General features: G+C 36.3%; 1 protein-coding gene across 2 annotated transcripts; it reads right to left on the bottom strand.

Moving 5' to 3' along the window:
* On the bottom strand, positions 1-26,134 carry LOC104432493. 2 transcript variants are annotated; one of them, XM_039305936.1, is made up of 8 exons: positions 26,064-26,134; positions 23,036-23,161; positions 14,503-17,403; positions 7,165-7,932; positions 6,147-6,875; positions 3,698-4,431; positions 930-1,802; positions 1-293 (listed from the first exon to the last, which is right to left on the bottom strand). In XM_039305936.1, the coding sequence occupies exons 3-7, from the start codon at positions 16,162-16,164 to the stop codon at positions 1,778-1,780; spliced, it is 3,918 nt and encodes a 1,305-aa protein (XP_039161870.1). In that variant the 5' UTR covers positions 16,165-17,403; positions 23,036-23,161; positions 26,064-26,134; the 3' UTR covers positions 1-293; positions 930-1,777. The 2 variants fall into 2 exon arrangements, with proteins under 2 accessions (XP_039161870.1, XP_039161871.1); XM_039305937.1 differs by lacking the exons at positions 1-293; positions 930-1,802 and having other exon boundaries at positions 3,779-3,866.
* Between the last annotated feature and the right edge of the window lie 372 nt (positions 26,135-26,506).

Below are 26,506 nucleotides of genomic sequence, written 5' to 3'. Positions count from 1 at the left end.
AGAGATAGATGAAATTTATTCCTACATGCCAAATCACCAAGAAAATGGCAGTCCATGGCTGTTTGCTTGTAGCATTACATTACGAACTATCCAAACGATAATCAAGCAAAGTCTTTATAGAATATGTTGTCATTTAATTCAGAATAAAAGGGAAGAAGAAATATAAAAGAAAAAGGTCGAAGCAGTCCTTGAGAACTTCACCACTGCGCAAGATGATTATCAAGTTGAAGTGCCTGAATGCAACTTCTTCTGAATGGGACAGGCAAATTTCTCATCTTGTGAGTTTCCAGCATCTGCAAGAGATCATAAGAATTTATTATTTTGAGAGAATCAGGGGTAACGCATGAAGAAAAAGCACTTGGTTCACGGTATAGAGTGGCACATAGTTGCAGTTGGAAGCTTTTAAAGAATGCATATTGAGCTCCATGATTTGATAAAATGTTCCATCAGTTATATCGTACAAAATGCCAGTCAGAAAACGATGAGAAGGCTGCAGTTGCAACATCTATGGAGAGATTTCCTTTTCCTCCTCTTTCTGGAGACTTGGTCACTGATTAGAGAGTTGTGACCACTCTTTAAGCTCTGTAAAAGTGTGCTTCATCTACATACGTAGGCGAAATAGTGAAGTTACTGAAGTTCTAAACTGGGGTTAAATGAAGCTGGCATTTAGTGGACTTGACATGTTGGGAATTGAGAAACTAGAAATAACAGAAAGATTCATGTGTTTGAAGGCCTTGCAGGGGATAATTTCTGAATTGCGGTATTATGGTCACCCTACTGACGCCCTTCATAATCCACAATAGCAGCATCTGGAATAGTTTCTGAATAATGTTATTATTTGGGAGGCCTTGGATTCATTCAGCTAAGGAGAACTCTTTAGCTTTAGAACAATCTCTGCAATAACATCTATCATTAGAAAAGGCATTTACCTGACTTATTGAATTCGGAATGTTTTGTTACATGTTAATGAGGTTTTGATGGTGGCATTAAGGTCACCCTCCCAGCGCCCTTGTTCATCTTCCTTGGAAGGAATTTTTCTCTAGTTTTGGTGTCCTCAAAGCACCCTTGCAGAATACGTTCATCTTGGGGCACTGCCTCACCATAATATGTACCAATGATGGGAACCTGAAGGTGCAATTCATGGGGGAGAAGCTTTCAAAGCTTGGTAAACGTTCAAGTCTTAACACATGTAGCCTGAGGAAAGAGATCTCCTCTACTCCATTTCCATCATCTGTTACCACGTCTTGCATTGCAGCACAATCTTCTAGGATTAACTCTGTAAGGTACACCAAACTTTTCACTGTTGAGCAAGTCCCCACATGAACCATGCCAGCGCAATCTTTTACGTGCAAATGTCCCAAGCACCGGAATGAAGTCAGAGATGGAAGTAAGGTTGACAAACTAGGGCATAGGTGAACATGCAGAGTTTCAATCTGTTTAAGGATTTCAGCCATCAAGGAGCCATCTTTCCAGACTTGCCTCAGGTTATACAGGTGATTCAGCCAAAGATGTTTCAGATTTCCAAGTGCCTTGATTGGTGTTTCCATGGCATTTAGTTCTCTAGAGGGAGTTGCTCCCCCATGTCCTAACGCATCTTCAGGAAATATCTCCTCGAAGGAACTACAGATCACCACAAGAAATTCAAGACTAGGGAATCTCCGAAGAAGGAAGTTGGAGAGAAAAACGACATTTTTATCATGATAGCATGTCAATGACAGCTGTTTGAGATTGTCAAAGATGAAATGCTGCATCATCTCAACATCCTCCCCCGCTAATGTCAAATGCTCCAAGTGTGGAATGACCTGTAGGAATCCGTTTAATTAGGCAACCGAAGTCCAAATCATAGCTATTGGCATTGCTACGGCTCAATGACTAAAATGACCTTCCATTTAGGAATATTTGAAAAAAAAATCTAGAGCAAAAAGAGCAAGCATCGATGACCATTATAAAATGGATGTATAAAAGGTACGTTTGTTGTTGGTGACGTGCACAATTCAATCAAAATATGTTTCGTGATCTGGATAAAGACAGCTATTAGTCAACAAAAAAATTTGATACTTCAGCTATATCATTTGTCAACTAATTAAATCCATAAGGCAAAATAAACAGACAGGCATTTCAACAAGTTCATAGAACAAACTTTAAACAACAGTTATTCGTTTTGCTAAATCATGTTACTTACGTAGTAAGGGCACGTGTTTCAATAATGAGATGTATAAATATGTTGCCCTCCGTTTTATAAGCTGCCTCTCTCTTATCTATTTTACTATATATCATAGGTAGCGCATGACTTCACCTTTCTATAATTATGAGAAGAATGCATCCACTGAACTTATGATTGGCAAAAACGAACAAAGACAATTGAACTGATGGGACATGGGCGAAAAGGTGATGAAAAGATTATACTTCAAAAATTTTATGGAAATAGAGTAAATAAAAATAACAAAATGTTCATTCTCACAATAGCAAAACGAAACTTCAAATAAACCAGGAAACAAACCAAAAGTACATAAACCCCAATATATGGACCTTTCTAGGGTTCCTTGGGGTTGAGAACGGAACCTAGTTCAATGTTGATATATCGCTAATATACCATTCAAATTAAGGTTGATAATTTTGAATAGATGTTAGTAATTTCATAAGCATTGGTAAGACACAAGAATAAAAGTTGGTGGTTTACTAAATTACTTGGTGATTTTGAAAGTATAAAGGAATACTGGTACTTTTGAAAACTTACAAGATAAAAAGTTGGTCAGTGACTAAAATAAATTGGCATTTAATTTGATGAAGGTTGGTACATCAATCAAATTAAAATTGATAATTTTAAATAAAAGTTAGAAATTGCAAAGGCTTTGGTTAGCAACAAGAGTATATATTGTTGATTGTGGAAGGAGTTCGTAATATTGGAAGTATAAAGAAAAAACCAGTACTTTTCAAAATCTAACAAGATAAAGTGTTCGTAAGTGATTGAATTTAGTTGGTAGGTTAATGCCACATATGTTGGTATAGCAATCAAATTAAAATTCATAATGTCGAATATAAGTTAGGAACTTTAAAGGCATTGGTAACCACCATAATAAATATTGGTAGACTGTTAAAATCATTGATAATCTTGACATAGAAAGAAATGTTCATGCTTTTCAGAACCTAACAAGATAAAAAGTTGGTGAGTGAATGTGGGTATACCAATTTAATTAAGGTTTGTAATTTCAAATAAAAGGTAGTAATTCGAAAGTGATTGGTAATCAAAACAATAATGTAGGTACATTATGAAAATTTGGTAAGTGACTAAAATGAATCTATATCTTAATGTGATGAATGTTGGTATACCAATCAAATTAAGGTTGATAATTTTGAATAAAAGTTACTAATATGTGATTGGTCAAGCAAGTCAGTTGCGGTATTTAATAATTACCAATGATGTTCACGATGTAACAACATGGAACTTGATTGAATTTAGAGTTACAAAACTCTAGCAATCTACTAGACAAACATCATATTATGAATTTTTTTTTATTATTGGGGATGAGGAAGGTCAACTTAGATTAAATAAGTAAACTACAGCCACCACTAAAAACTAACTTTAGAGACAAGGCTTCTTTTAGTGAATGGTTAGAAGCATGACTATCTATGAAAGCTAAACCAATAAAAAGTACCTTTCGAAACAAAGGTAGAAAGCTAGGATTAAGGATCGTACCTTTTCAAAAGAAAAAGTGTAGGTTGGTTCTCGCTTGTAATACTACCTTGACAGCTTTGAATTTCACCAGCAAATGAGAATGGCCTCATTTTGCTGTAGTGTCCCACTTCCAATTCCTTCAAGAGTGGCCATGTTGAAATATGACTATTTTTGTGGAAGCTCCTTAGTTCTGGCAATGTCATTAAACTCAGGGTGGTTAGTCGAGGAAAGAAGAGATCACTTGTGCTCGCTTCTACTCCTACATCTTCCTTCGGTATAATTTCCTCCACCCCACAATGCTCTACCCCAATTTCTTCAAGTTGCGTCATACTTTTTGCCACCAAGATTGGAAATAAACTTTTGAGACTTTCACACTTGCAAACCTTAATCCGTCGTAAGCATGGAAATGTAAGAGTCTCATGAGGATGTCCACTCCAAACTTGTTTCATTTTTGGAAGTTGTTCCAAAATTAATTCTCTCAATTGGAAAATGCTTGTGGAGTAAGCTCCACTCATATACTCTTGAACTTGAAATACCACTTCTAACAAATCACAATTGGTCACAATTAACTTTTCTAGGTTTCGAAATCTTGCAAGGATAGCATCAGATGAAAATATGGATAAAAGTTTCCCACAATGGTCCACCGTTAACATCTTGAGTTTGTTAAAGGCATTTGAAGCAAACTCATCAAGCCATATTTTCTCCATGTTTTCCATGCGTGAGATCTTCAGCAACTCCATACTAGGAAACTCACCCTGTCATTTTTCACTTTAATTTATTAGAGCCAACACGCTGTCCCTCTCCAAAAAGAGAAAACTTTAATACAACCATATTAGGGACTGCTGACAAAAATAGTGAAGTGAGTGGGTAAAATTCAACCAACTAATTTAGATGAATTTATTGAAACAGCTTCAGAAATTTATAAATTCAGGAATGTAATTTCTTTAAATCTAATTTTAATTTTCACAGGAACTTATACAAATAGTCGATTAAATAAATATGAATATAAATATAAGGTAAAATCTTCCCATCTACAAAATTTTGTAAATGTTGATTTGATATTTTTCGGTGAGAATTCACTTCCTTTTGTGGACTATGAAATTCTTAAATGTATTGATGTATGACATGATTCTCCAACTACCTTGCTGATTTGTTTATGTTATTTTAGATGCGCTTTCTCAATTTGAACTCTTGTTTCTAATAATCTATACATACAGGCCAAGATACTAAGTTTCTTTGATTCTGAGGATAAATTCTTTGATTAATGAATTTGTCCATTTGGTTTTTCTCTTCCTCGCCTGAATTGGCATTTCTGTCTCTTTCCTATTTTTTTTTTCTAGTTTTTCCCTCCATTCTTGCTATCAGATTTCCCTTCAATTTTTATGATTCTAAACCTACTTTGCTGTGCACTTTAATTCTATATTATCATCTGCTAACATATGTATCACACACCTTGTCAAAGCTCTTCAAATTTTGGGTAGTAGTGAATGACACCACCATTGAATCATAAGTTCCTTGTCATTGTAATTAAGTTGTTTGCACATAATGCAGGTAACAGCAACTCTCTTGCCATGCACAGAGAATATTGGTTCATGTGGAGCCATGTATACAGATTTGCTGAGTCCATCGTTCCATTTAACACCGAAGCTCCTTTGCTTATAATTTGATCGAGTCGATTACTTTTGACCCCAAAAAGAAAACTTTTAAGTACTTGCATTTTTAGTCATAATTGGGAAATTAAAGGGCATTCAATTCAAAGCCCTAAATCTTATCTATGAAATGTAGTCACATCCTAAAATTTTCAATTGGTTTGCTCAAGTTTTGAACCTTTTCGGAAAAGCGCAATCAAGTTCTTTTAGTGCGCAATACCTTAAATTGTCTATGTTGCAACCTTTAATTAATTTTTTTCGTATAAATTTAGGACTTAATTATGGCAACTAAAAGGTTTAGATTTGGTTGCATTTTTTAATAAAGGTTTAGAACTTTATTGCACCAATTGAAAATGTTATGACTTAATTGCATCTCATAGATAAACTTTAGCAATTATGGAACAATTTTCTCATCATCATCTTTATAATGGTCTTAGGGACAATGACAGAAGGAGTTCCTGAAACTTACATTGAATAAGATTTAAATTTGAACCAACCTCTTTAACACCATCGCTCTAGATTAGTTAAAAGATGTTAATTGAAGCTTAGTATCTCAATGATATTTTTATTTCAGTTAGAGTATTAGTCTAAAATATGAAAATGAAAGAAAATATATTAGGTTTTGGAAACTTGTAAAAAAAAATTTGATATACCATGTCAATATTAAAGAAATAGCTTTGAGATTTTTCTTATAAAATCAAAGTTAAAGATTTGTAAAAGAAAATGATAAGTTAGCATAAGTCACCCGACAGACCCTCGTCTAGCTCAAACCATCAGGGACAAGAAATTAGATATCCCATCAAAGAAGAATGAGTGCAAACCTTTTCAACCAGCAGAAGTGGTTGCTGCTTTGGAATGTTGTTCTCTAATTTTCTACAATTGGCATGTCCAACGATCACCTCCACAGCTTTACACTCTTCAACGGTAAACTCTTTCAAGGAGGGAAACTCATATGCACAACTTCTTGAGCTGAAACTAATCAAGCTCTTAAGGGAACAAAGCTTCATTGTACGTAAATGATAGAACTTTACTGCCTTCAAATTTTGCTCTTCACCTTCTTCCACGGCAACTACTTCCTGCATGCTATCGCAACCAGAAACATCTAGCATCTCAAGTTTTTCAAGTGTCCTGGCTGTGTCATTTGTGAAGAGATATCTCAAACCGTGGCAAGTGTGCAAGCTAACATTAGTCAGATTAGGAAGACTCAACATGGCTTTGGTGCTGCTTGTCACAAGCTTATTCAGCCTCAGCAGGTGCCACAACTTCACTTCTTTTACTAAGAGAACCAGACTTTTTTGCCTTCTCTTAGGATCGTCAGCAACATGTTCCACTAATGCTTCCAAAGAGGCACACTTGAACACCTCAATCAATTTCAGGCTCTTAAACCTCTCTATTAAAGTTGATGGAAAAATATGAGACAAGTTTTCACAATATCCGACTGTGATGGATGCTAGTTTGCTGAATGATTCTTTGGGAAGATCCTTGTTCCATATCCTCCTCAACCCACACAAGGACAAAAGCGTCAACTTCTCCAAGCTCGGAAAGGAAACCTGTGTGCGAGGAGTATATGTTAGTTTCTCGACTATGAACTCCTAGAAGTCCTGATTTGGATGCTTAAATATGCTCGAATATGTTAATGTATTCGCAAGAGTTAAGCTCGTTACCCAAGTCTATACCATTGTCATAGAAAAACAGCATAAGCATGGATTATCAAGAGGCTTTGCGGGACATGCTGACAGATAAGAATTTTCAACTGCTTCATCGGCAATAAGAACAAAGCTACCAAGAACAATTTCTATAATAAACATAAAATAGAAAATTCCAGAGATAGGTACGCACATTTTGATTGAAGAAGGCCGGCAAGGACAAGCTAGAATTGATAAGACCACATGTTTGTTGTAAATTTGTATTAGCTGTCATCGACTGTTGCTGTCCTTCGGATGAAAAGAATGTCATCATTTTGGAGCATCCAGATATCCTCAGTTTTGTTAAGGATGGACAATGGACACTATACTTTCCAGAAAAGAATGTCTTGAGATTTGGCAATTCCTCAAGAGACAGAGAGGTTAATAGAGGGAACTCCACAATATTGGTGGTTGTAGCTTCCTCTGATCCTTCTTCTTGCATATCCATAATTTCCTCCATTAGTTTACAAGTTGCTATTTCTATTTCTTTTATTTTCCCGAGTGCTTTAGCCATGGAAGAAGAAAAGAGAAACCTCAAGTTCTCACAGTCGCGCACCTTTAGCGCCCTTAAGTTTCGGAAACATAATGTTCTTCTTGGATTCTTGGTCCATATGCATCCCAAACTTGGTAAGTCACTCAAGGTTAAGTTGGTCAACCGCGGTAGAATCTCGACATTTTCTCTAGTTGCTAACCCTTCAAGGTCGAATACTTCTTGTATTAATTGACATCTGTTAATGGTTATGGCTTCCAAATTTTGTAGCTTTATTAGCAGGCTTGATGGGATGATATTTAAGAGGAACATGCAACCCTCCACTTTCAGAAATTTTAGGTTGCTCACATCTGAGGCTAATTGAGAGTTCCATATCTCATTCAATTTGGGCATTTCAGACAGTGTCAAAGACTCCAACCAGGGCATTGAAACCTTCCAAGGCCAGAAGAACAACGTTATGAAGGCATATACATCGATTTTTTTAGGTGCGAGGCACGGATGACCCCACATAATCTCATAACAGTGCTTGTAACTTAAAATCATGAACACGCATTGTGCGGAAAAAAAATAAAAAGCCACTGTTGACACCTAAATTTTGGCGACCCATTTAGACATTTAAAAATTAGGGTTAATTTTATCCCTGAAAAATAAAATCACATGGCATATAGTTTAGAACATTTTTGTTTATTTTATTGGACCGACGGCGAGTGCAAAATTTTTCACATATTCCGTTCAGATTCTTCACACATTTATGCATTTTCGAACAAAAAGGAAAATTTTGGATAGAATATGTGAAAAATACAAAAGGGGAATATTGCACAAGGTGGATATATTTCAATGATATATTTAGGGGTATCATGCGCGAACAAAAAAAGGAAAAATATATATCGTAGAGATACATTTTTAGACCTATATAATACCTCGCGTGCAATTTGTTTGGGGAGGCCACACATATCAATCCACATGGCCATACAAACGGGGGCTTCTCTAAAAAAAATTGAGAGAAAAAAGGGAGAAGGAGAAGAAAATTTCTTCTGCAGAAAGTGCAAAAGGAAAAACTGCAAAAAAAAACAAAAGAAAAGTCAGAACGTGAGAGAAAGAGTAGGAGAGAAAAGAGAAAGTAAAAACAGTAAAGGTTGATTTGACCTTTACTGTTCATCATCTTCCCCAAATCCACTCCTCACCCGCGCGCTGCAACTCGCGGAGACCCGACGCCGGAGCTCCGACGAAGCCCGCCGCTCCTGACGATCGCCGAGCGCCACCCACCACTGCACCACCGCCGCTCCTGACCTCGCACCGCGCCCCGACGACCGCGCTCTCACCTTCGCCGACGCCGCGCCGCTGCAACACCCCTGCTCTGCCCGCGACGCCGCCCATTGATCTCCAAGCTCCGTCGCGCCTCCGCAAGACGCCGTCGCTGCCCCGCCTGACGCCAAGTGTCGCCCAGCCCGCGCATCTGCTCGGAGCCCGACGCCCCGCGTCTCTGCAACCCGCGACCAGCGCCGAGCACGGCCCAGCCAACGCCTGCAACTCCGGATCCGCTGCCCGACGTCGCCGGAGCCAGCACCGTCGCTGCTCGCCTCAGCCCAACGCACCCCAGCCGGAGCCGCGCCACGGCGACACCAGCCACCTCCGCGACCCGAGCGCCCCAACTCCACCTCAGCCCGTGCCGATCTGCTCGACGCCGCTGGTCGCCGCGCCAAGCACCTGCAACGTCGGCACCATCCCTGCTGCTGCACCACCAGAGCCCGACGCCTCCGCCTTGCCTCGCGCGACCCGCAAGCCCTCGCCGCCGACGTGCCGCTCCCGGTGCCTCGCCGGACCTCCGGTCAGCCATCCTTGGCTGGACCCCACGGCTGCCAAGCCCAATAAAAAAAAACAAGAGAAAACACATTAGGTAGTTTTCTTTAGTTTATTTTATTTAATTTATTTTACTTTTATCTTTTTTTTTAGTATAATTAGTCTTTAGTATATGATTGGAAATTCAACATATTACCGGATTCGCGACCGCGCAGGATTTTTATTTCATCTATAAAGCCTTAGATGAAATAATTAATTAAGCGGGAATAAAATTGATATTTTGATCTTTAAGGCTTAAGATCAATTTATTGATTTTATTAGCGAAATATTGTCTCTTGATCCGAACGATGTGCGATATTTCGATGATTTTGAATGAATTGTCTCGTCTTAATTGCCTAGTTTATCTTGAGATATGTTTGAATTAGAATATTGCATGTCTTAGGGTTTACATGTTTAGAATAGGAATTTTATTTAAAAAAAAAAATCAATTTAGGGTTAGCTTCATTTAGATGCATGTCATTTAGGATTGTTATTAGACCCATTTAATTAGAAATTGCATGACATTAGAATTAGGTCATTTTGTTAATATTGCATTGCATATTGCATGATTCTTATTAATTAAGTGAAAAATAAAAAAAGAAATTGCGTGGTAATTAGAAATCATATCTAGGGTTGTTGATGTGGTTTTTAACTTAACATTGCAGATGCTTTCGTTGTTTTGAGGTAAGTTTTTGCAATTTATTTATTGTTTATCCGGGTGTTAAATTAGTGGATTGCGCACTCGCATGATCACCTCACATGTTAGGAAAATAGATTTAAAATCAATTTAAGTTGCCTCGCAAAAACATTTTTTGAAAATAAAATAATGGTACCGAAAGGGCATTAGAGAAATCTAGTGTAACCAAGTCCCCGTACCCATAGTCTCCTGTTCGTAGGAGTAAAGTGAAACTCCCATTACTTTACTTGGGTTTCTAATCGACCCACCAAAAAATAGATTAGTGGCGACTCCCGATTAAAAATCAATTGCATGCTAAAAACATGAACCTAAGTCGCGAATTGGTATGGGCTTGGGAGAGCCCGAGTTAAGTTTAGGCTTAACAATCCATTAGCCAAACCCTAGGTGGTTCAAACCCGAAAAAATTGGTCGCGACAGCCACATTATCTCATAAAATAGATTTAAAGATAATGGAAGAAAAGGCAGATTAACGAATTACCTTATTCTGCTTTAATATTTATCAACTGTATACTTACTCATGATTTATCTATTATGCATTTGGACTTTTTAAAATATGTGATGATAAGAGGCTATTTATAATCCCTGAATCATTGACGTTATTTAATTTACCCTCACATTTTGTGCAACGTGCCTAATTTTAATTAATTCATGGCATAGACTCAATTAAGTTTTTTGGTCATTGAATGTGGTCATACATAATATATTAAACGACAAGGTAAACAGACAGTCTCAATCATTTTCTATAAAATAATCATAACTAAACTGACAAATAGATAAAGGTAATTTCAGCTGGCATTTTTCCCGAAGGTATACCAAAAAAAATTCTCTCATCAGAAGATTGAAAGTAAACAATCTTTATAAAATTATGAGATATACTAAAGTAGTTAGAATTTTGTTGTCCCCATGCATGGCACGGGCTAAATTTCTAGTATGGATGTAATGTGGAATTGATGCCACATTGGGCAAAAGTTAAAAAAAGAAAAGGATTCAAGACTATAGATCCATGAACTGGTCATAACATCACCATATGGACATCAAAGCCAATTTCAACAAAGGATATAAATTTATCCATATAAGGATCTAAGATTTTTGAATTTTATCTTAGTCTTCTTTAAAGTTTATCAACTTTACACTTACTCATCATTTACTTATTATGCATTTGGACTTTATCATGTCGACAAAATCTCTTATATGTTTCGAAGATGACAATATAATCAAAGGCTATTAATATGTGTATGTGAGTATGTATGTAGAGCTGCTACTTACGCAAGCCATATGCAAATAGTGTTAACAACAAGACGACTAAGGCATGAAAACGCTTTGGTTCTGCAAAAAGAGAACAAGCTATTGGTGGAAATAATGTCCAAATCTGGATGGACCTTTGTAGAAGGAGAACAAGCGCAAAGAATCTATAGAACATGAGGATTTCAATTTGCTTGGAGGACCTTGTTTGTAGAAACTGAACAAACACTACAACGAAAATTCGTGAAAAGTCTGGAAGCATCGTTTTGCAAAAGCAATACATACTACCATACAAGCCTTTACAATCCTAGTGGGAAGACCAAGTCCTTTATCAGTTTGAACTGAACTAAAGTTGGTGTTTCGCAACTATCTTTAGTGTTGGAATCCACCATAAGCAGCCTGAAGTGAACTTGACCTATTTTGCCATTTTCGTGAAAGCAGAAAAGATGCTAAGTAAACTACAGAAGACGAGTTCTCTACTTTGGGAAATGGTCTTTAATGATCCGTAGAAAGATGCTCCGATGGTTAAAGAAGGGTCGGACCAATAGCCATTTGACTAGAGAAGACTTCCAACGAATACTTTCAAGGTATGAAGTCCTTAATAATATATCAAAGTGGTTGGTGGAAGTGGAAGAAACTCTCGAACATCTCTCTTTGTTGCATTGAATTCTCTTGCTTTCTCGTGTGTAAAATAGAGTGGTTTTAATTGTAGATCTCTATCGAGGATGTAAATATTTATAATTTGGAAAGAGAGTAATATAGTATTTGTGAGGGGTGCTCAAGTCTGTAGAAGCAACTTCAAAGGCTTCGAGCAGAAGAAGCACTTTCTGTACATGTTGTAACATCTCAAGAATTACATAATGAATTCTAGTCACGTCGACACTATTAGAGTTCAGAAAATGAAGTAGGCCAAATAGAAGCTCGAACTACTGTACATTAGATTTGCATTTCCTCTATTCCTTAAACTCTTTCATTTCTATATGATAGAAGATTGTGATTTTGCATAAGTGTTCATGTTTCTACAGCACAAGTGCACTTTCTACACACTATCCACATATTCATGAAAAAGTATTCAAGTTTCCTAGAACAACCAATTCACCTCCTCTTGGTTGTTGTGCCTGGTCACTAAATTGAGGTTACGGAATTTACCCCCTCACATTTTGCGCTTTTTGCCTAAATCTAAGAAATTCATGGCGTAGACTCAATTAATCTTTTTTAGTCATTAAATGTGGCCTCATATAATATCCCAAAGGACGTGTAAAAGAACGGTCTCACTTATTTTCTACCAAAAGCTCATGAACTAAATCGGCCAATAAAAACTATGATTAATACCATTAAAATTCCAAAACTGGTACTCATAGCACATTTGCTTTAAACAAATTTCGTCTCATAAAAAAAAAAAAATCCCAATCCAGTACCCCTAACCCAAATCTATCCACCGTTAACATGTTGTCTAATATCTTGTTAAAGTATAGGTGTCATTCTGATCTGTCAATCCCTATTGCATCTTTATTCTCTAGATCTGCCTTGTAGTTGTCTGTCATGGGTGTTGATACATACACATTTTAATGGCATATTGGACAGAATATTAATGGAGGTTGATTTGGATTACCAGTTTGGCATTTTGTGGGACAAAATTTAGTTTGAAATAAATGTGTTAATCGCGTACTAGGTTTGGACTTTTACTGGTATTGACCATAAAAACCTATACTTTTAATTGATTTGCTGGTGCAAATTGAGTTTGGCACTTTTTTTCCATGGTATTCCGAAATAAAATTATGAGAGAAAGAATAAAGTAATCAGAAAAGCTTATTGTTCATGTGCATAGCATGGGCTAAATTCTAGTTTAGATGTATCGCGGAGTTGATGCCACATCGGCCAAAAGTCATAAAAAGGGTTCATCACTATGAGGTCCATGGTTGGCCATAAGATCTACGAACTTGGTCACAATAGCACCAATATGGGCATAAAGTCAATTTGAACAAAGGATTTAGTTTTCCTATTTGAGGACGTAAGATTTGCTTTCTTGTCATAAAAGAATCTTAATTTATGTGGAAAGTTTTGTCATGTAGCCAAGAAAAAAAATAATTAATTTAATAAATCATTTTAGTCGAGCATCATGCTTTTGCGGTTTGGGTCACATGATAAACATAATTTGAATGAATAAATTGAAAATGGTTTCCACTTTTTATTCAAACATAATAGTCACAGATATTGTTAAATCCAAGCGATATTGCACGAATGAATGCTGGATATGTTTCTAGTTAATACTTTTAAGAAATTTTAAAAAAAAAAAAAAAACACTAATTTAAACATGTGCAACGCACATTAATTCTACTAGTAATATTATAAAAGTGTTTTTTTTTTTTTTTTGTCGGTATATTAGAAAAGCAGTTAGAATGAACATTTTAGGTAGATTTGTCCCCACAAAAGGTCCATTGGCTACAGGAATTGGAATAATAAAAAATTAATTATCCCATTCACATCTCATCAATGCATCCTTTGATTTCGTAGTCACATAACAATTTAATCAATTCATGTAAAAGATATATAAAATTTTTTATATAATGGAACTTTTTGTAGAAACCCATTTTCACAAAGGTCCATTCACCTACTACAACTTTTTACAACTATTGGGGGTAAAAAAAAAGAAGCAACTTACTGTGATTATTAAAAAGTCAATACATCGTATGGTCTTCTTTAAATATGTTGAAAACATAACACAAATAAATTGCAATGTAATTAACAAATATATAAATATTTTTATGCAGTCACATATTCAAAGCAATTCCATTTTGAAAAATTAAATTATTAGTCGATAAATGCATATTACCTAGTAAAATTATAAAAAACTTCTGCACATTATATCTTCAAAGTAGATATTTCAAAAAGTCAACTTTTTTTCTTTTTTAAGTCCACATAACCTTCGGGCTTCAACTAATACCTTTGAAAGGTAAAGAGGAAATTGAAACAGGCTAAAAAAGTCGAAAACTTTAATATGTTATTTTGTCTGTCTTTCGTCAGATTCCATTATCGAGGGTATCATTAATCTAGTAGAAGCTAAATAATGCTTAAACTAGACACATTTCCATGACTTATATATCCAATTGAAGGCAATGTCCATGTTTGTAACTCCCAGACGAAGACTAATATCAGGAGGCTTTCTCCAACAAGAATGGTTTGGATGGGCAAAACGTAACTATTTTAGAAAGCATGAAATTTACCTGTTGTCCATTGAAGAATATGATCGAATGGTCCATGGTTTTATAGAAGCTTGTCATCTCTGGCAAGTTTCTTAATGTCAACCTATGCAAATTGCATGACTGCACTTTGAGATCATCATTTATTTCATCTCTAACTTCATCTGCCTCGGCATCTGCAACAATTTGCTGCATTAAGTGGCAGTTGCTTATTTCAATCTCTTCAAGTTGCAAGAATATTCTCATCATGGATAAAGGAAACAAATGTTTGATTTCACCACAGTTATCCATTTTCACAATCTTTAATTTGCTGAAGGATTCTGGGACAAGACAGCCACGACAAATATTCTCCAAGTTGTTTAGATTCTCGATAATCAACGATTCCAATCTCGTAAATGCAATGCAATGGACATTATCCATGGAGTGAACAATGTGCTGAAATGAGGGGCTATTTTGTACATGAAGATGTCTCAATTCCTGAAAACCTTCAATGCATAAATCGTGAATGGTATCGTGGCCACTTTGCAATCCGTCCAAGTGGAGATCTTGTGTTAACTGCAAACAGCGTTGCAGCCACTCTTCGACAAGAAGATTGCATGGATCCAACTTGAGCTTTAAAGTTCTAGATTCTTTGGATTCATCTGACCAATCCCAGATGTCCCCTATTTGGATTTTATAGTTGTTCAATTTCCCAAATGGCAGATCTCTTGAGAGATTGGCTAAGTGAGGAATGGCAATGTACAAAGTGCTCAACTTGTTCATGTTCTTCAACTCAGCCAGGCTGGTGTTGCTTTGCGGTGCTTCATTCTCGGTCTCCCACTGATCAAAACTGTCTTCCATGTACAGCTCTTCTAAATTAACCAAGCTTCCAAGTACGCCAGGTTCAATAACTTTGAGACTGGTGCACCTTGTCAAGTCCAAAAATCTCAATTTTGTTAGTTCACCTATTTCTTTGGGCAGCCAAGCAATGGTAGATCCAAAGAAGCTTAGGAACTGCAAACCTGTCAGCTTTCCAAGAATAGTCACATCCTCCAGATGGCACCAATCAAGACTCAGCGACTTAAGGTTTTTAAGGAACTCAATCGATGAAGGAAGAGAGGTGAAAGATAAGCCAGTCAAGTCCAAGGTTTGGAGCTTCTCCATAGATTCAAAAAATGACTCCGGAATTTTGAGAGACGAGTTGTTTTCGACTAACAGAAGGATTCTCAAGTTTGGGCAATCCAATTTTTCAGGAAGCTCATCAATGCCAACAAAATGGAAAGATATCGCAGTGCATTTTCTGAGCTCATCTTTTGGCCAATCTTTAAACCCATGATCCGTCGTCCCGACCAAGGCATTCCATTCCATGTCAATAAACTTGTCACACATAGAGATGGCCACATCAACAAATATGTCATGCATTCTGACACATTTAATGACATCATTATCTAGTAACAAAGAATAGTCCTGCAGGTTACATAGGTCCGTAATCAACCGATCTCTAGCTTTTTCGATGGTCTTGCCGAATTTTTCAAATAAACCCAAACCCATGTAGTAGATCAGGGTATCCCTTAAGGAACTATTCCCTTTGTCTAGAGCGCAAACCAAGAACAATGATCTGATCCTCTCATCTTTTAAGTCATTGTAATTTAGTTCCACTATTGATTTTACATCCAACCCTTCTATTTGGTCAAAGCATTCCTCCATGCAGCCAAATGTCCATGTTTCAACCTTTTTGCCAATGAAACAATCAAAAGTGGCAAGCCTCCACAATTCTTAACCACTCCATCTATCAAGGTCTTAAAGTCAGGATCGTTAACTTTGTTCCCCACTATCCTTTCAAAAAGTCTCCGTGCTTCTCCATGTTCTAACTCACCAAGTCGGAAGTCTCGGTCAGAGCACATGTCAACGCGCAAAACATCGCAGTATCTAGACGTTAGCAATAGCTTGCAGCCTCTTACTTTATTCTCATCTCCACAAGGGATTCCAACATCCTTCAACTCTAACTTCTTCCACAGATTATCTAAAATTATGAGAATATTTTTCTTAGGATCACTCTCCAACCGCCTACACAAAATATCTGCTCTTGCATGGACAGTTTCTTCATTCATTATTTTCAGACCCAATGCATAAGCGATATCTCCTTGGATTGTTTTTAGATCTGGATTGCGTGATACATTTGCCTTGACAACCACATCGAAAAGGTTCTCTTCCTTTACTTGCCTTTCTACGTCTTCCAAAAGCTTGGACTTGCCAACCCCACCTGATCCATACACCCCAACCACACAGATCTTGTCATCAACTATAGCCTTCATTATATCCTCTGTGATTGAAGCCCTTGACTCTAGGACATCTTTCTTGTCAATCGATCTTGCAGCGGAAGTGGTAGCAGTGACAATTCCTGTTGGAGTATTCTCATAGTAGACCTTATGGAGGTTACTATTTGGGCTTTTCTCACGGAGTCCCTGAATGACTTTAGTCATCTTATTCACCTTCCTGCCAATTGGATGGCGCACCAAAGGGTTGGGAAGCCACCCGTGGAAGCAAGCAGTTTTTGCAGTTTCCTCATGTTTGAACAAGTTTTTGCTTCCTTAGCCTTACTCTCCACATTCTCCAGCCAATTCTTAACATCAGAGTGTATAAGTTTTCCATCATAAACGGCTTCATCAACAGAATGTTGCACCCTTTCCCTTGCAGTCTCCAGCTCCTTGACTCCACTTTTGAGATCTTTGACGTATCTCTCATAGCACAGTACGTACGCAAATTGACGTCCAATGGGAGCAATCAGGTACTCACCGAGTTTTGACAAAAGATTCGATGCAACAGAGGTAGCAAATGCGGCCATAATTTTTCTCTAATCTCTAGAAGTTCCTTTTCCCTCCCTCTTTTGTTCCTCTGTTGTTGCCTCCTTCCATTCTTTGTCTAAACAAATGGTTGCGAATGAAACTGAACGCAGAACATAATTAGTCACTCGATGCATGAAAAGAAAGAAAGGGCAAAGTGATAACACAATCAAAACAGCCAAACAAAACCGAGCTTAAACAATGAGTCGGGCTCTGAGACGCTTTTGGGGGCAATTGGCGAGAGTGTGAAAGCGTACGTGGAGTTGCTGACTGCCGAAAACAGCATGATAGATAAATTATGTAATTTGTGGTGGTACAGGTCTTTTTTCGGTCCATGACTTTAAAAAGCGAAATCAGAATGCGATATTCTTTTTGGTGGGAAGCCTGCCAAGAACTCTAACGTTTCAAGAGAATTAAGCAAATCTTGTCCCATTTAAATATACATGTGAGGATGGAAACATTTTCATGAGCGAAAAAGGTTTATATAATAATTTGCTACACAAGTCTTTTAAGTCAAAATACTTTCATAACTCAAAATGGAAGGAATAGTCTTATTTTAGCTGCTAGAATGAATCGGACGATGATGATTAATATTTTTGAGTGGACTGACACCATAACTAGTGGCTCGATATGCTCAGGGGCAGGTCTCGCTTGACTCTCAGGAGCACCTTTTTTTTTTATACTACACGAAATTGTAATTTAAGCCTCAAAAGAGATATAGACCGTGTTAACAATTTAGCTGTCGAAAAAACGACATCATTAACTGGCCCATTGCTGAGCAATCTGCGGAAACAATTGGGTAAAAAAAATATAATCAGGATTCATTACGACCGATTAAAAGCCGTTTCTTCAAAATGAAAACAACTTATAAGAAAGGGCGGTCCCTCAACCTACCTAAATTGAATATGTAATCCTACCGAGTGAAGCCGTACAGTGGTAATTCCGAGGCCGTATGGTGGTTGTTCCCAACAGTCAAAAAGCATAATAAATAAATAAAAAATTCAAGGACCGCCATGCCGTAGTTCACAGTAGCAAAGTGTATTTGCTGACCAACAAGCAAGTTTCTCCATTTAAAAAGAGGAGTTCCAAAGGGTTCCAATTCCCCCACAAAAAAAAAAAAAAAAAAAAATTCTTTTTTGTAATCGGTAAACAATATACACTATTTTGTAAAAACGGAGGAAATTACACAACATCCTTGCACTTTAGGGTTGGTACATGTTTATTCTTTGATTTAGCTTTTCTATTCATCTTATTAACATCATAACATGGGGACGGTGCGAGACCCCCTACCCTGAATAGAGCAAATTTTCTCCGTAAAGAATGCATTGCGAGGCATTCGCCAGGGTGACATGCAGCGCAAGATGAGGCAGGTACTAGCCCTATCCGGCCCAGCTAATCCTCCAATTTGTATCATTTTAAAATATCATATTTATTAATCTAACATACGTTAATCACAAGCAATATTATACAATGCGCATTTCTATTGAGTATAACTGATCATAGTAAAATTTGACTAAACTTTAGATATAAAACTAAGGTAAAATTAAAAATATATATGTTATGTTACTAAGTGAATAGTACCAAAAAAAGTTACAGACAATTAATATAAATAAGTAGAATTCAATCTCAAGAGTTTGGGAAATTTTTTATAAGTCTGAATCATGTGAATTTGAAGTAGAATAGTTATTATGGGATTTTTTTAAAATCATTTATATTTGTTACGCCTATCATAATTTGTATTATGCTATTTTGTAAGTAAAATTTATTGAAATTATTTTCATATGAAAAAAGTCGCCCAATCTGTGAAGATTACTAATGGGAAGAGTTTTGGATATAGTAATTTTTCCTATCATTAATTATTTTTAAAATACAAAAGCACAACCAGAATGATAAATTTATGAATTACTGAAAAGGGGGCGGTGGTGGCGGACAAAAGATGAAAGATAAAGAGTACGAGGTCATGGTGCAAAACATCCTTAATAGCAAGTCGTGTTCCGTGACTCGAGATCAAATTTTCTCTCTTCATAAAATCAATTTTAATGATCGCAGAAATAATTTAATTAACAATTTATTGATTTCCGAACATGGAAGATTATTTAAATTACTTAGTTTTTGGTCGATATTAGCTACTTAGTTGACAACAAACAGAAGGGTAGTGATGAGAGAGAAGATAGGGTAAATTGGTTCTTCACTTGTTTCCAAATATAGAAGGTTACATTAATCGGTTAATAAAAAAAGAGGTGTGTATCCAATCAAAGAGGGGGTGGAAATAACTCCATCTAAGAAAAGATATGGTACACTTATGAACAAATGAAAGTGAAAAAGGTCACGTTTTCAAATTAAAATGTATGTATCTTGAAATTTTAGCTGCCTCTAACTCATTTTGAAGGACAGAAACTATAAAGATGTAAAATCATGTTCAAGATCATTATCTCTGTACAATAAACTGAAGCCATCTTGTTGACTAGATAAATTCGTGAACCATTTGTCCAGTCTTTTTAATGGAGAACCTTCAATCAAACTACAAACTTTTCGTTAATTAGGTAGCGATCCATGAAAAATTTGATGAGTATAGAATAATTTGAAGAAGATCCATTCTTCTAATCATGTCAAAACCCTTCATCGAAATAAAAATCAATTACTACAAAAATCATCTGACTTTTCGTCTTCACTAGATAGATCATTGGATCAGTCTTACCTCGGTCATTTGTTTCTCTGAAAGTGGGACACATGGACATATAAATTTCTATGGTTGATTAGTATTTACAATCTGAATGTTCAGAACTTATTATGATGTTTTTTTTTGGTAAAGTGAACTTACCATGATGTTTTTTTTTTTTTTTTTTGGTAAAAAGAAAACTTATCATGATGTTGGTATACACTTATGCTAATATTTTGTGTTAATTTATGTCTGATGTAATGTCGGTGCTCATTTTGATCATATGTCATTTTGTAGCCTTAAAGAACGAACTTGAATCGACTTAGTTGACCTCAAGTAGGAGAACGGCCAAGATCATAAAGAATTTGTGGCTTTAGAGTACATGTTATATTGGCCGAGCAAACTCATATAAAGGAGAATGCATTTATCTGAGGTTGTGTCACATGGCAGTGACACATACCACGTGGTGTAACAAACTCATGAAAAGCCAATCAGAAATGAGTACATAACACACATGGCGTTAAATAGTAAGAGATTTATAGCAGGCGAATGACAATTAATGACTACATCACGTCAGCCCTACTATGCGATATAACCTCATTTAAGATAATTTTCCTTACAAGGACTTGAGAAGGTGAAATTTGTTTGTTATTGGCAGGGGCACCCTCCCTGCCAAAGTCCAATGTCTTAAGGTGTAATTATCATGAGAATGAAAAAAATTTGCAAAAGTATTAGTAAACTTACGATTCAATACGGCAACTGAAAGCCGTTTCTTCAAAATAAAAAGAAACTATAGAAAATGGTGGTCCTTCGGCCTAGCTAAGTTGATTATGCAATTCGACAAAGCTATGCCGATTTGTGATGAGTTCTCTATAGTGTAAGACCACCTTGCCCTAGTTCATTGGACCGAGGTAAACACGGTAAAAATGTGCAAATTTTCCATTTTAAAAAGAAGCTCCAAAGAGTTCCAATACTCCGCCGCCCCCCCACCCCCCTCTTTCTCATTTTTAGTAACAAGATAAATAGTTCACTTGGTCTTTTTGAATAAGTGACATAAAGTTCTCATGGACAGACTACTTTTGGTTGGAGCAATGCGTAAACAAAAAATTCGTTACTCAATCTAATTGCATGTTAAATCGTTCAGATTTATTAATCTGAACCAAACACGTATCAACACGAACAAAAGTGGGCTAATATAAAAACGTTGAATAAACGTTGATGGTTCAAGATTATCTAGTCCGAAACACATAAGTGTCAAAAAAAAAAAAAGCGGGCTAATGTAAAAAAAATTGAATAAACGTCTTTAAATGTCGGTATTCACATTTCACTAATATGTTAGTTTAAGATATCTTTGGTGTAATGTTGGTGATCACTTTGATCATGTGTTATTTTGCAGCCTTAAAAGAATGAAATGAATTGGTTTAGTTGATCTGATGGGGAACTCGGCAAGAAGCAGAAAGAATTTGTGGCTTTAAAGATGCACTTTTTATCTTGGCCGTGCAACTCCAAGTGAAGACTCAATTAAATGAAATTTGTCTATTGTTGGCAAGAGCATTCTCTAAACCAAAGTGCCATGTCTTAATGGTGTAACTATTATGAGAAGGGAAAGATGTTCAAAGAAAAAAAAGAGAGGAGAAAGTGGAAACAACAAATGGGGCACATCTACAGGGAAGTTGGGGGGAAGTTACTAGCTGTGAGCCTGTGATGAGTTGCACGTGGAAGCATTCGTCCTCGTAGTTGGAAGTTGCAAAAGAGAGGGACTGAAGAATCGAGTTAGGAGGGAACTGTTATTATTAATATTAGGTTTATAAACGCAAGTGATTTAGGATTGTAAAGCTCTCTTTCGAAAATCAAGCAAATCTATAATCTATGTTTATCTCTGCTTTTCATTACACCATTTACTTTTATATACAGTTTACTTTTTCCAATTCAATTATTATTATTATTATTATTATTATTATTATTATTATTATTATTATTATTATTATTATTTGGCAATCTTTAAGTCTTCTTCTTATTTAGCTTCACATAAATTCGCACTTAGTGGAATCCCCACTTTGTGCGCGAGGTATGGAACCGTGCAGTGTTCTTGGTTGCTCTTGGCGTAATTTATTTTCCTTTGACGCATAGTTTGACTGATTTAATCCATTTGGAGATAGAAAATTTAATTTGTCTTTTCTGTTAACGAATTGTGCCCTTTTATTTTCTCTCAAAAGCCTATCAATAAGGAGAAATTAACTTTACAAATGTTCTCTCAAAAGCCCATCAAAAGCCCATTAATGATTTTGAACGTGTGCTAAGAAAGTTGATTTCTCACAAAAGAACCTGACCATGTGTCTGCAGTTATGCACATTCCTTGTTCGTGATGGAAACGACAAGTGTGACGGAGGTGCTACTGATAAATCAAAATAACTTGAGGTTATCAACGATTTGCTGGGATCCATATGAGTTTCCCTAAACCTCAATGATACTTGCTATAATCTATTGTTTATGAAGAAGATAAGCCTTTTGTTTTCTTTTATCGCGTTCCACCATTTCTACGATACTTCATACGATTTCATTCAAATTTGCACATGAGAGAAGGTGGCTTGCTAGCAGACTTTATCTCAGCGTTATGGACATATAATTTCCTCTCATACCATCACATCTTGTTGATGAAAGTCCTTTCATTATTGTGTCTACACCATTTGGAACAAGTTTTTAAAGGATGCAAACAAAAATCATTCTAAACAAGTTTTAAAAAAGTTAAGCATCATGAGTGATGATACTTGTGAAAAGGTCATATGTGAATTACTTGTGATATTTGTATACTTTAAAGGACGTTAGGTTTTTGGTGACCCAGGAACCCCGCATGGCCGGCAGCTTTAAAGGACGTTAGGTGTTTTGCGATGAATAAAAAATAAAAATCAAATGCTCTTTTTTTTTTTTTTTTAAAGTCACTTGTAATAGACTAGAGATGAAATTAGTGTTTGGCATGAGTGGAAGGCATGTGATGGGTTTTGCATTAGAGAAGAAGCTACCTCAAAGCAAATCAAGATGTGTCCAAGTCCCAAAGGCAGTGCAATAAGAGGATTACCTTCTTCATGCCTAAACCTGGAGTCGTCAGAGTAAACATCTCAAAACAAAGGCGAATGTCTTGGTGATTTCTCGTGATTGGCGCGGCCTCCTTGCCCATTTGTTTCTCCTCTTCAACCACAAGCCCCTGCACTTAAACAAATCTTTACTTTTTGTTTTGCCCCAAAGGATGAACCAGACGTGCTTAATATGTTCGAAATCTATAATGAGGCAATCTAATTCTTTAACTCACCTTTCGTCCGACACCAGCAAAAAAATCCCTTCCTCTAAACCGGTAAGAATACCCCCACTGAGATTTTCTTAATTCTTTTTGTAATTGGAACACGTGGCCCACAAATCAAAGTGACAAGGGCATTTAGAAAATGATGAGCACAGAATTCATCACTGCGATTTTGTCCAATTTGCCCAGATCAATAATTGCAAGTGACCAACGGACAAAGACAACGGAACAAGGCGACAAAAAATCACTTCACCGACACACAGCTCGCAATCAAGAAATTAACTGAAAAGTAAAATGGTTGCAAACTGCTCATAGATGTTCTCAAATTATTGGTCTTTCACTAAACGATGTTTTAATCGATAGACACTTAGGTGTTCATAGTGGAGATTACCTTGTATATGACGCCATTCTTTAAGAGCCACGTAATCATCTTCTTTACTAGCAACTTCCGCAAGATGTTTATATATGATGTGGGGTGGTCCCGTAAATTAAGATGTTTTCCTAAAACCCTTCCGGACAACTTTTGATTAATAAGTAAAAATTTTACGAGCACGTCATAAGATTGTCCTTTCTAGCTTACAAATGCGTGGAAAGAGACTAATGTTTCTTTCTTTAATCTATCACCGGTACAGGACAAAATATAATCATAAGGGCCTAAGTAATAATTTCTTCATCGCCATAATTGATTAATTAATTAGTCCTGTATTTGAAAATATCTCACTAACGGATTGCTCATTGTTAGGAACTTCCACTGGTGTTGTAATTGATAACAAGCCTATTTTACTTGACCCTATGGACTCATGTGAAGCTTCTCTTAGTTAAATATGGCCCTTTTCACTTGAAATCAATTTCACTTATATCATTTGAGTGTTTGGTGTGATCCCTTGACTTCAATCCCAAAAGAAAAGAACAATGCTTGAAAGTCGGCAATACAAACCAATTTTTGGTCAACTGAAGCATTTTGCTTTTTATTTTTTTTTATTTTTTTTTATCTTTTTTGCATTAATAAATACATCTTGAAGCATTTCTTTATTGAGTGTACATGTGGGGTGAAAAAATATGCCACGTCTAACATTTGGGGTAAAAAAAAAGTATCCAATTATTCTAAGGAGGTCATGTATCAATTGGCAATGGCTGGCCTCAAATTAATTGATCGCAAATTGATATTTTGCTAATGGACGTTCTCAAATAATTGATGTTTTTGCTAAAATGGTTTTTCTTTTTTTTTGGCATTTTTGACAGAAATTAAGGATAAAAAAAGATTTCTATAAAAAAAGGGAAAAAAATAAAGAAAGTCAGAATACATATTTTAATGAAAATCATAACTGAGGGATATTAGCTGTAAAAAAATAAAAGTTTAGGGCGGGTTTATAGTTGAACATTTAGGGCAAGTGTGTACTATTCCCTAAGTCCAGGGGTCTGTATTACCTAAAGAAAATTCACGAAACTACGCATATCTGGGAAAATATACAAATAAAAATATGTAATACAGTCCAAGTGCATGTTACATGGTTCAAGATCATCCAATACGAACTAAAGACCTGTCAACCCAAAAGAAAAGTGGGCTAATGGAAAAATATTGGTATCAACTTTTATTAATATGCCATTTTAAGGTATGTTTGATCTAATGTTGGTAGTCATCTGATTATGCATCATTTTGTAGCCTTAAAGAATTGATTTTGTAGATCTTAAGGACGATTCGGCCAAGAAGCATCAATAATTTGTGGCTTTAGAGATATCCTTACCATTTGGCCGTGCAACTCCACGTGAAAACTTTATTAAATGAAAATTTTAAATTATTGGAAAGAGCATTCTCTTTACCAAGTGTCCATGTCTTAAGATTTAATTATTATGAGAAGGGAAAGGAAAAAACGGAGAAAGTGGAAACAAGAAGGCACGTGTACAAGGGAGTTGGGAGAAGTTACTAGGAAAAGCTCTTGATGGGTTGAACGGTTATTACTAGTATTGGCTTCACAAATTCCAGTGTTTTAGAATTGCAAAGCTCTCTCTTTTGACAATCAAGCTAATTTATAATCTATGTTTATTCTACTTTTGATCACATGAATGTTCTTTACTTGCAATTTACTTTTCTGGTACAATTTATAAATCTTACTTTGGTACATATCATTAATTTTGTCCTTGATTTTGAACACGTGCTAAGAAAGTTGATTTCTGGCAAAAGAACTAGGAGAAGTGTATATGATCATGCACATTCTTTGAAACGCAATGGACATGAAAGGTGTGGTTGAGGTGCTATGTAGTGACCCGGATGACTAGAGGTTTCTACGACTTGCTTTGACGCACGATGAAGTTTCTTTAGAGCTCAACGATGCATCATTTGATCTATTGTTTATGGAAAATATAAGCATTTTATTTCATCTTGTTCCCCCATTTCTACAAGCATTCTGCACACAACTTCATGTGAAAGAAGGTCACTTGCTAGTAGGCTTTATGTCTGCGTTATTGGACAGATGACCTCCTCTCATATTGTGGCATCTCGCTGATGAAAGTCGTTCTTCATTGAGTCAAAATCATTAAAGTTCTTAAAGGATGTTAAGAAAATCATTTACAAATTTTTAAAGAAAAATAAGAAATATATGTAAAGAGAACGTTGAAAAAGTCATATGTGAATATCACATGAAATATATGCATGCTTCAAAGGATGTTAGGTGTTAAGCAATGAGTGAAAATCAAATGTTCTTTTGTATTTTTCCTATCAATTGTAATATATATAGAATGAAGGCTTTTCTGGAGGAGCAAAGTAGAGATGAAATCGCTATTATGAGCTTTGAGTTTGAGAAAGAGTTACCTTTGAGCAAGTCCAAGTTGTTTCCGAGTCCCAAAAGACTGCACAATCGAAGGATTGCCTTCACGCCTCAAGCTGCAGTTATCAAACAAATATCTCAGAACAAAATGGACTGCATGATTTGCCGCGATTGGCGTGGAGTTCTTACCGATGTTCTTTTCCTCTTCAAGCACAAGCACTTGCACTCGCACTTACACACAGCTTCTACCCTTGTCCCAGTGGATGAACCCCCACGGGCTTGGCATAAAAGGAATCTTTGGTGAGCCATTTTACTTATTTAACCCTAGCCTTTTGTCCACGACCACCAAAACAATCCCGTCCTCTAAATTGGCAAGAATAACCCCATCATAGACTTCAAGGATATTCTCTTGGTTCTCTGTCTTGTTAGAACTCATCACACAATTATAAAGAAAATAGAGAGTAAAAATCAAAAAGAGAAATTGATA

The sequence above is a fragment of the Eucalyptus grandis genome, chromosome 2 (assembly GCF_016545825.1).
Source record: "Eucalyptus grandis isolate ANBG69807.140 chromosome 2, ASM1654582v1, whole genome shotgun sequence".
Classification (NCBI taxonomy): Eukaryota; Viridiplantae; Streptophyta; class Magnoliopsida; order Myrtales; family Myrtaceae; genus Eucalyptus; species Eucalyptus grandis.
The sequence above is the reverse complement of the archived record's forward strand: the minus strand, read 5'-3'. Positions and strand labels throughout refer to the sequence as shown.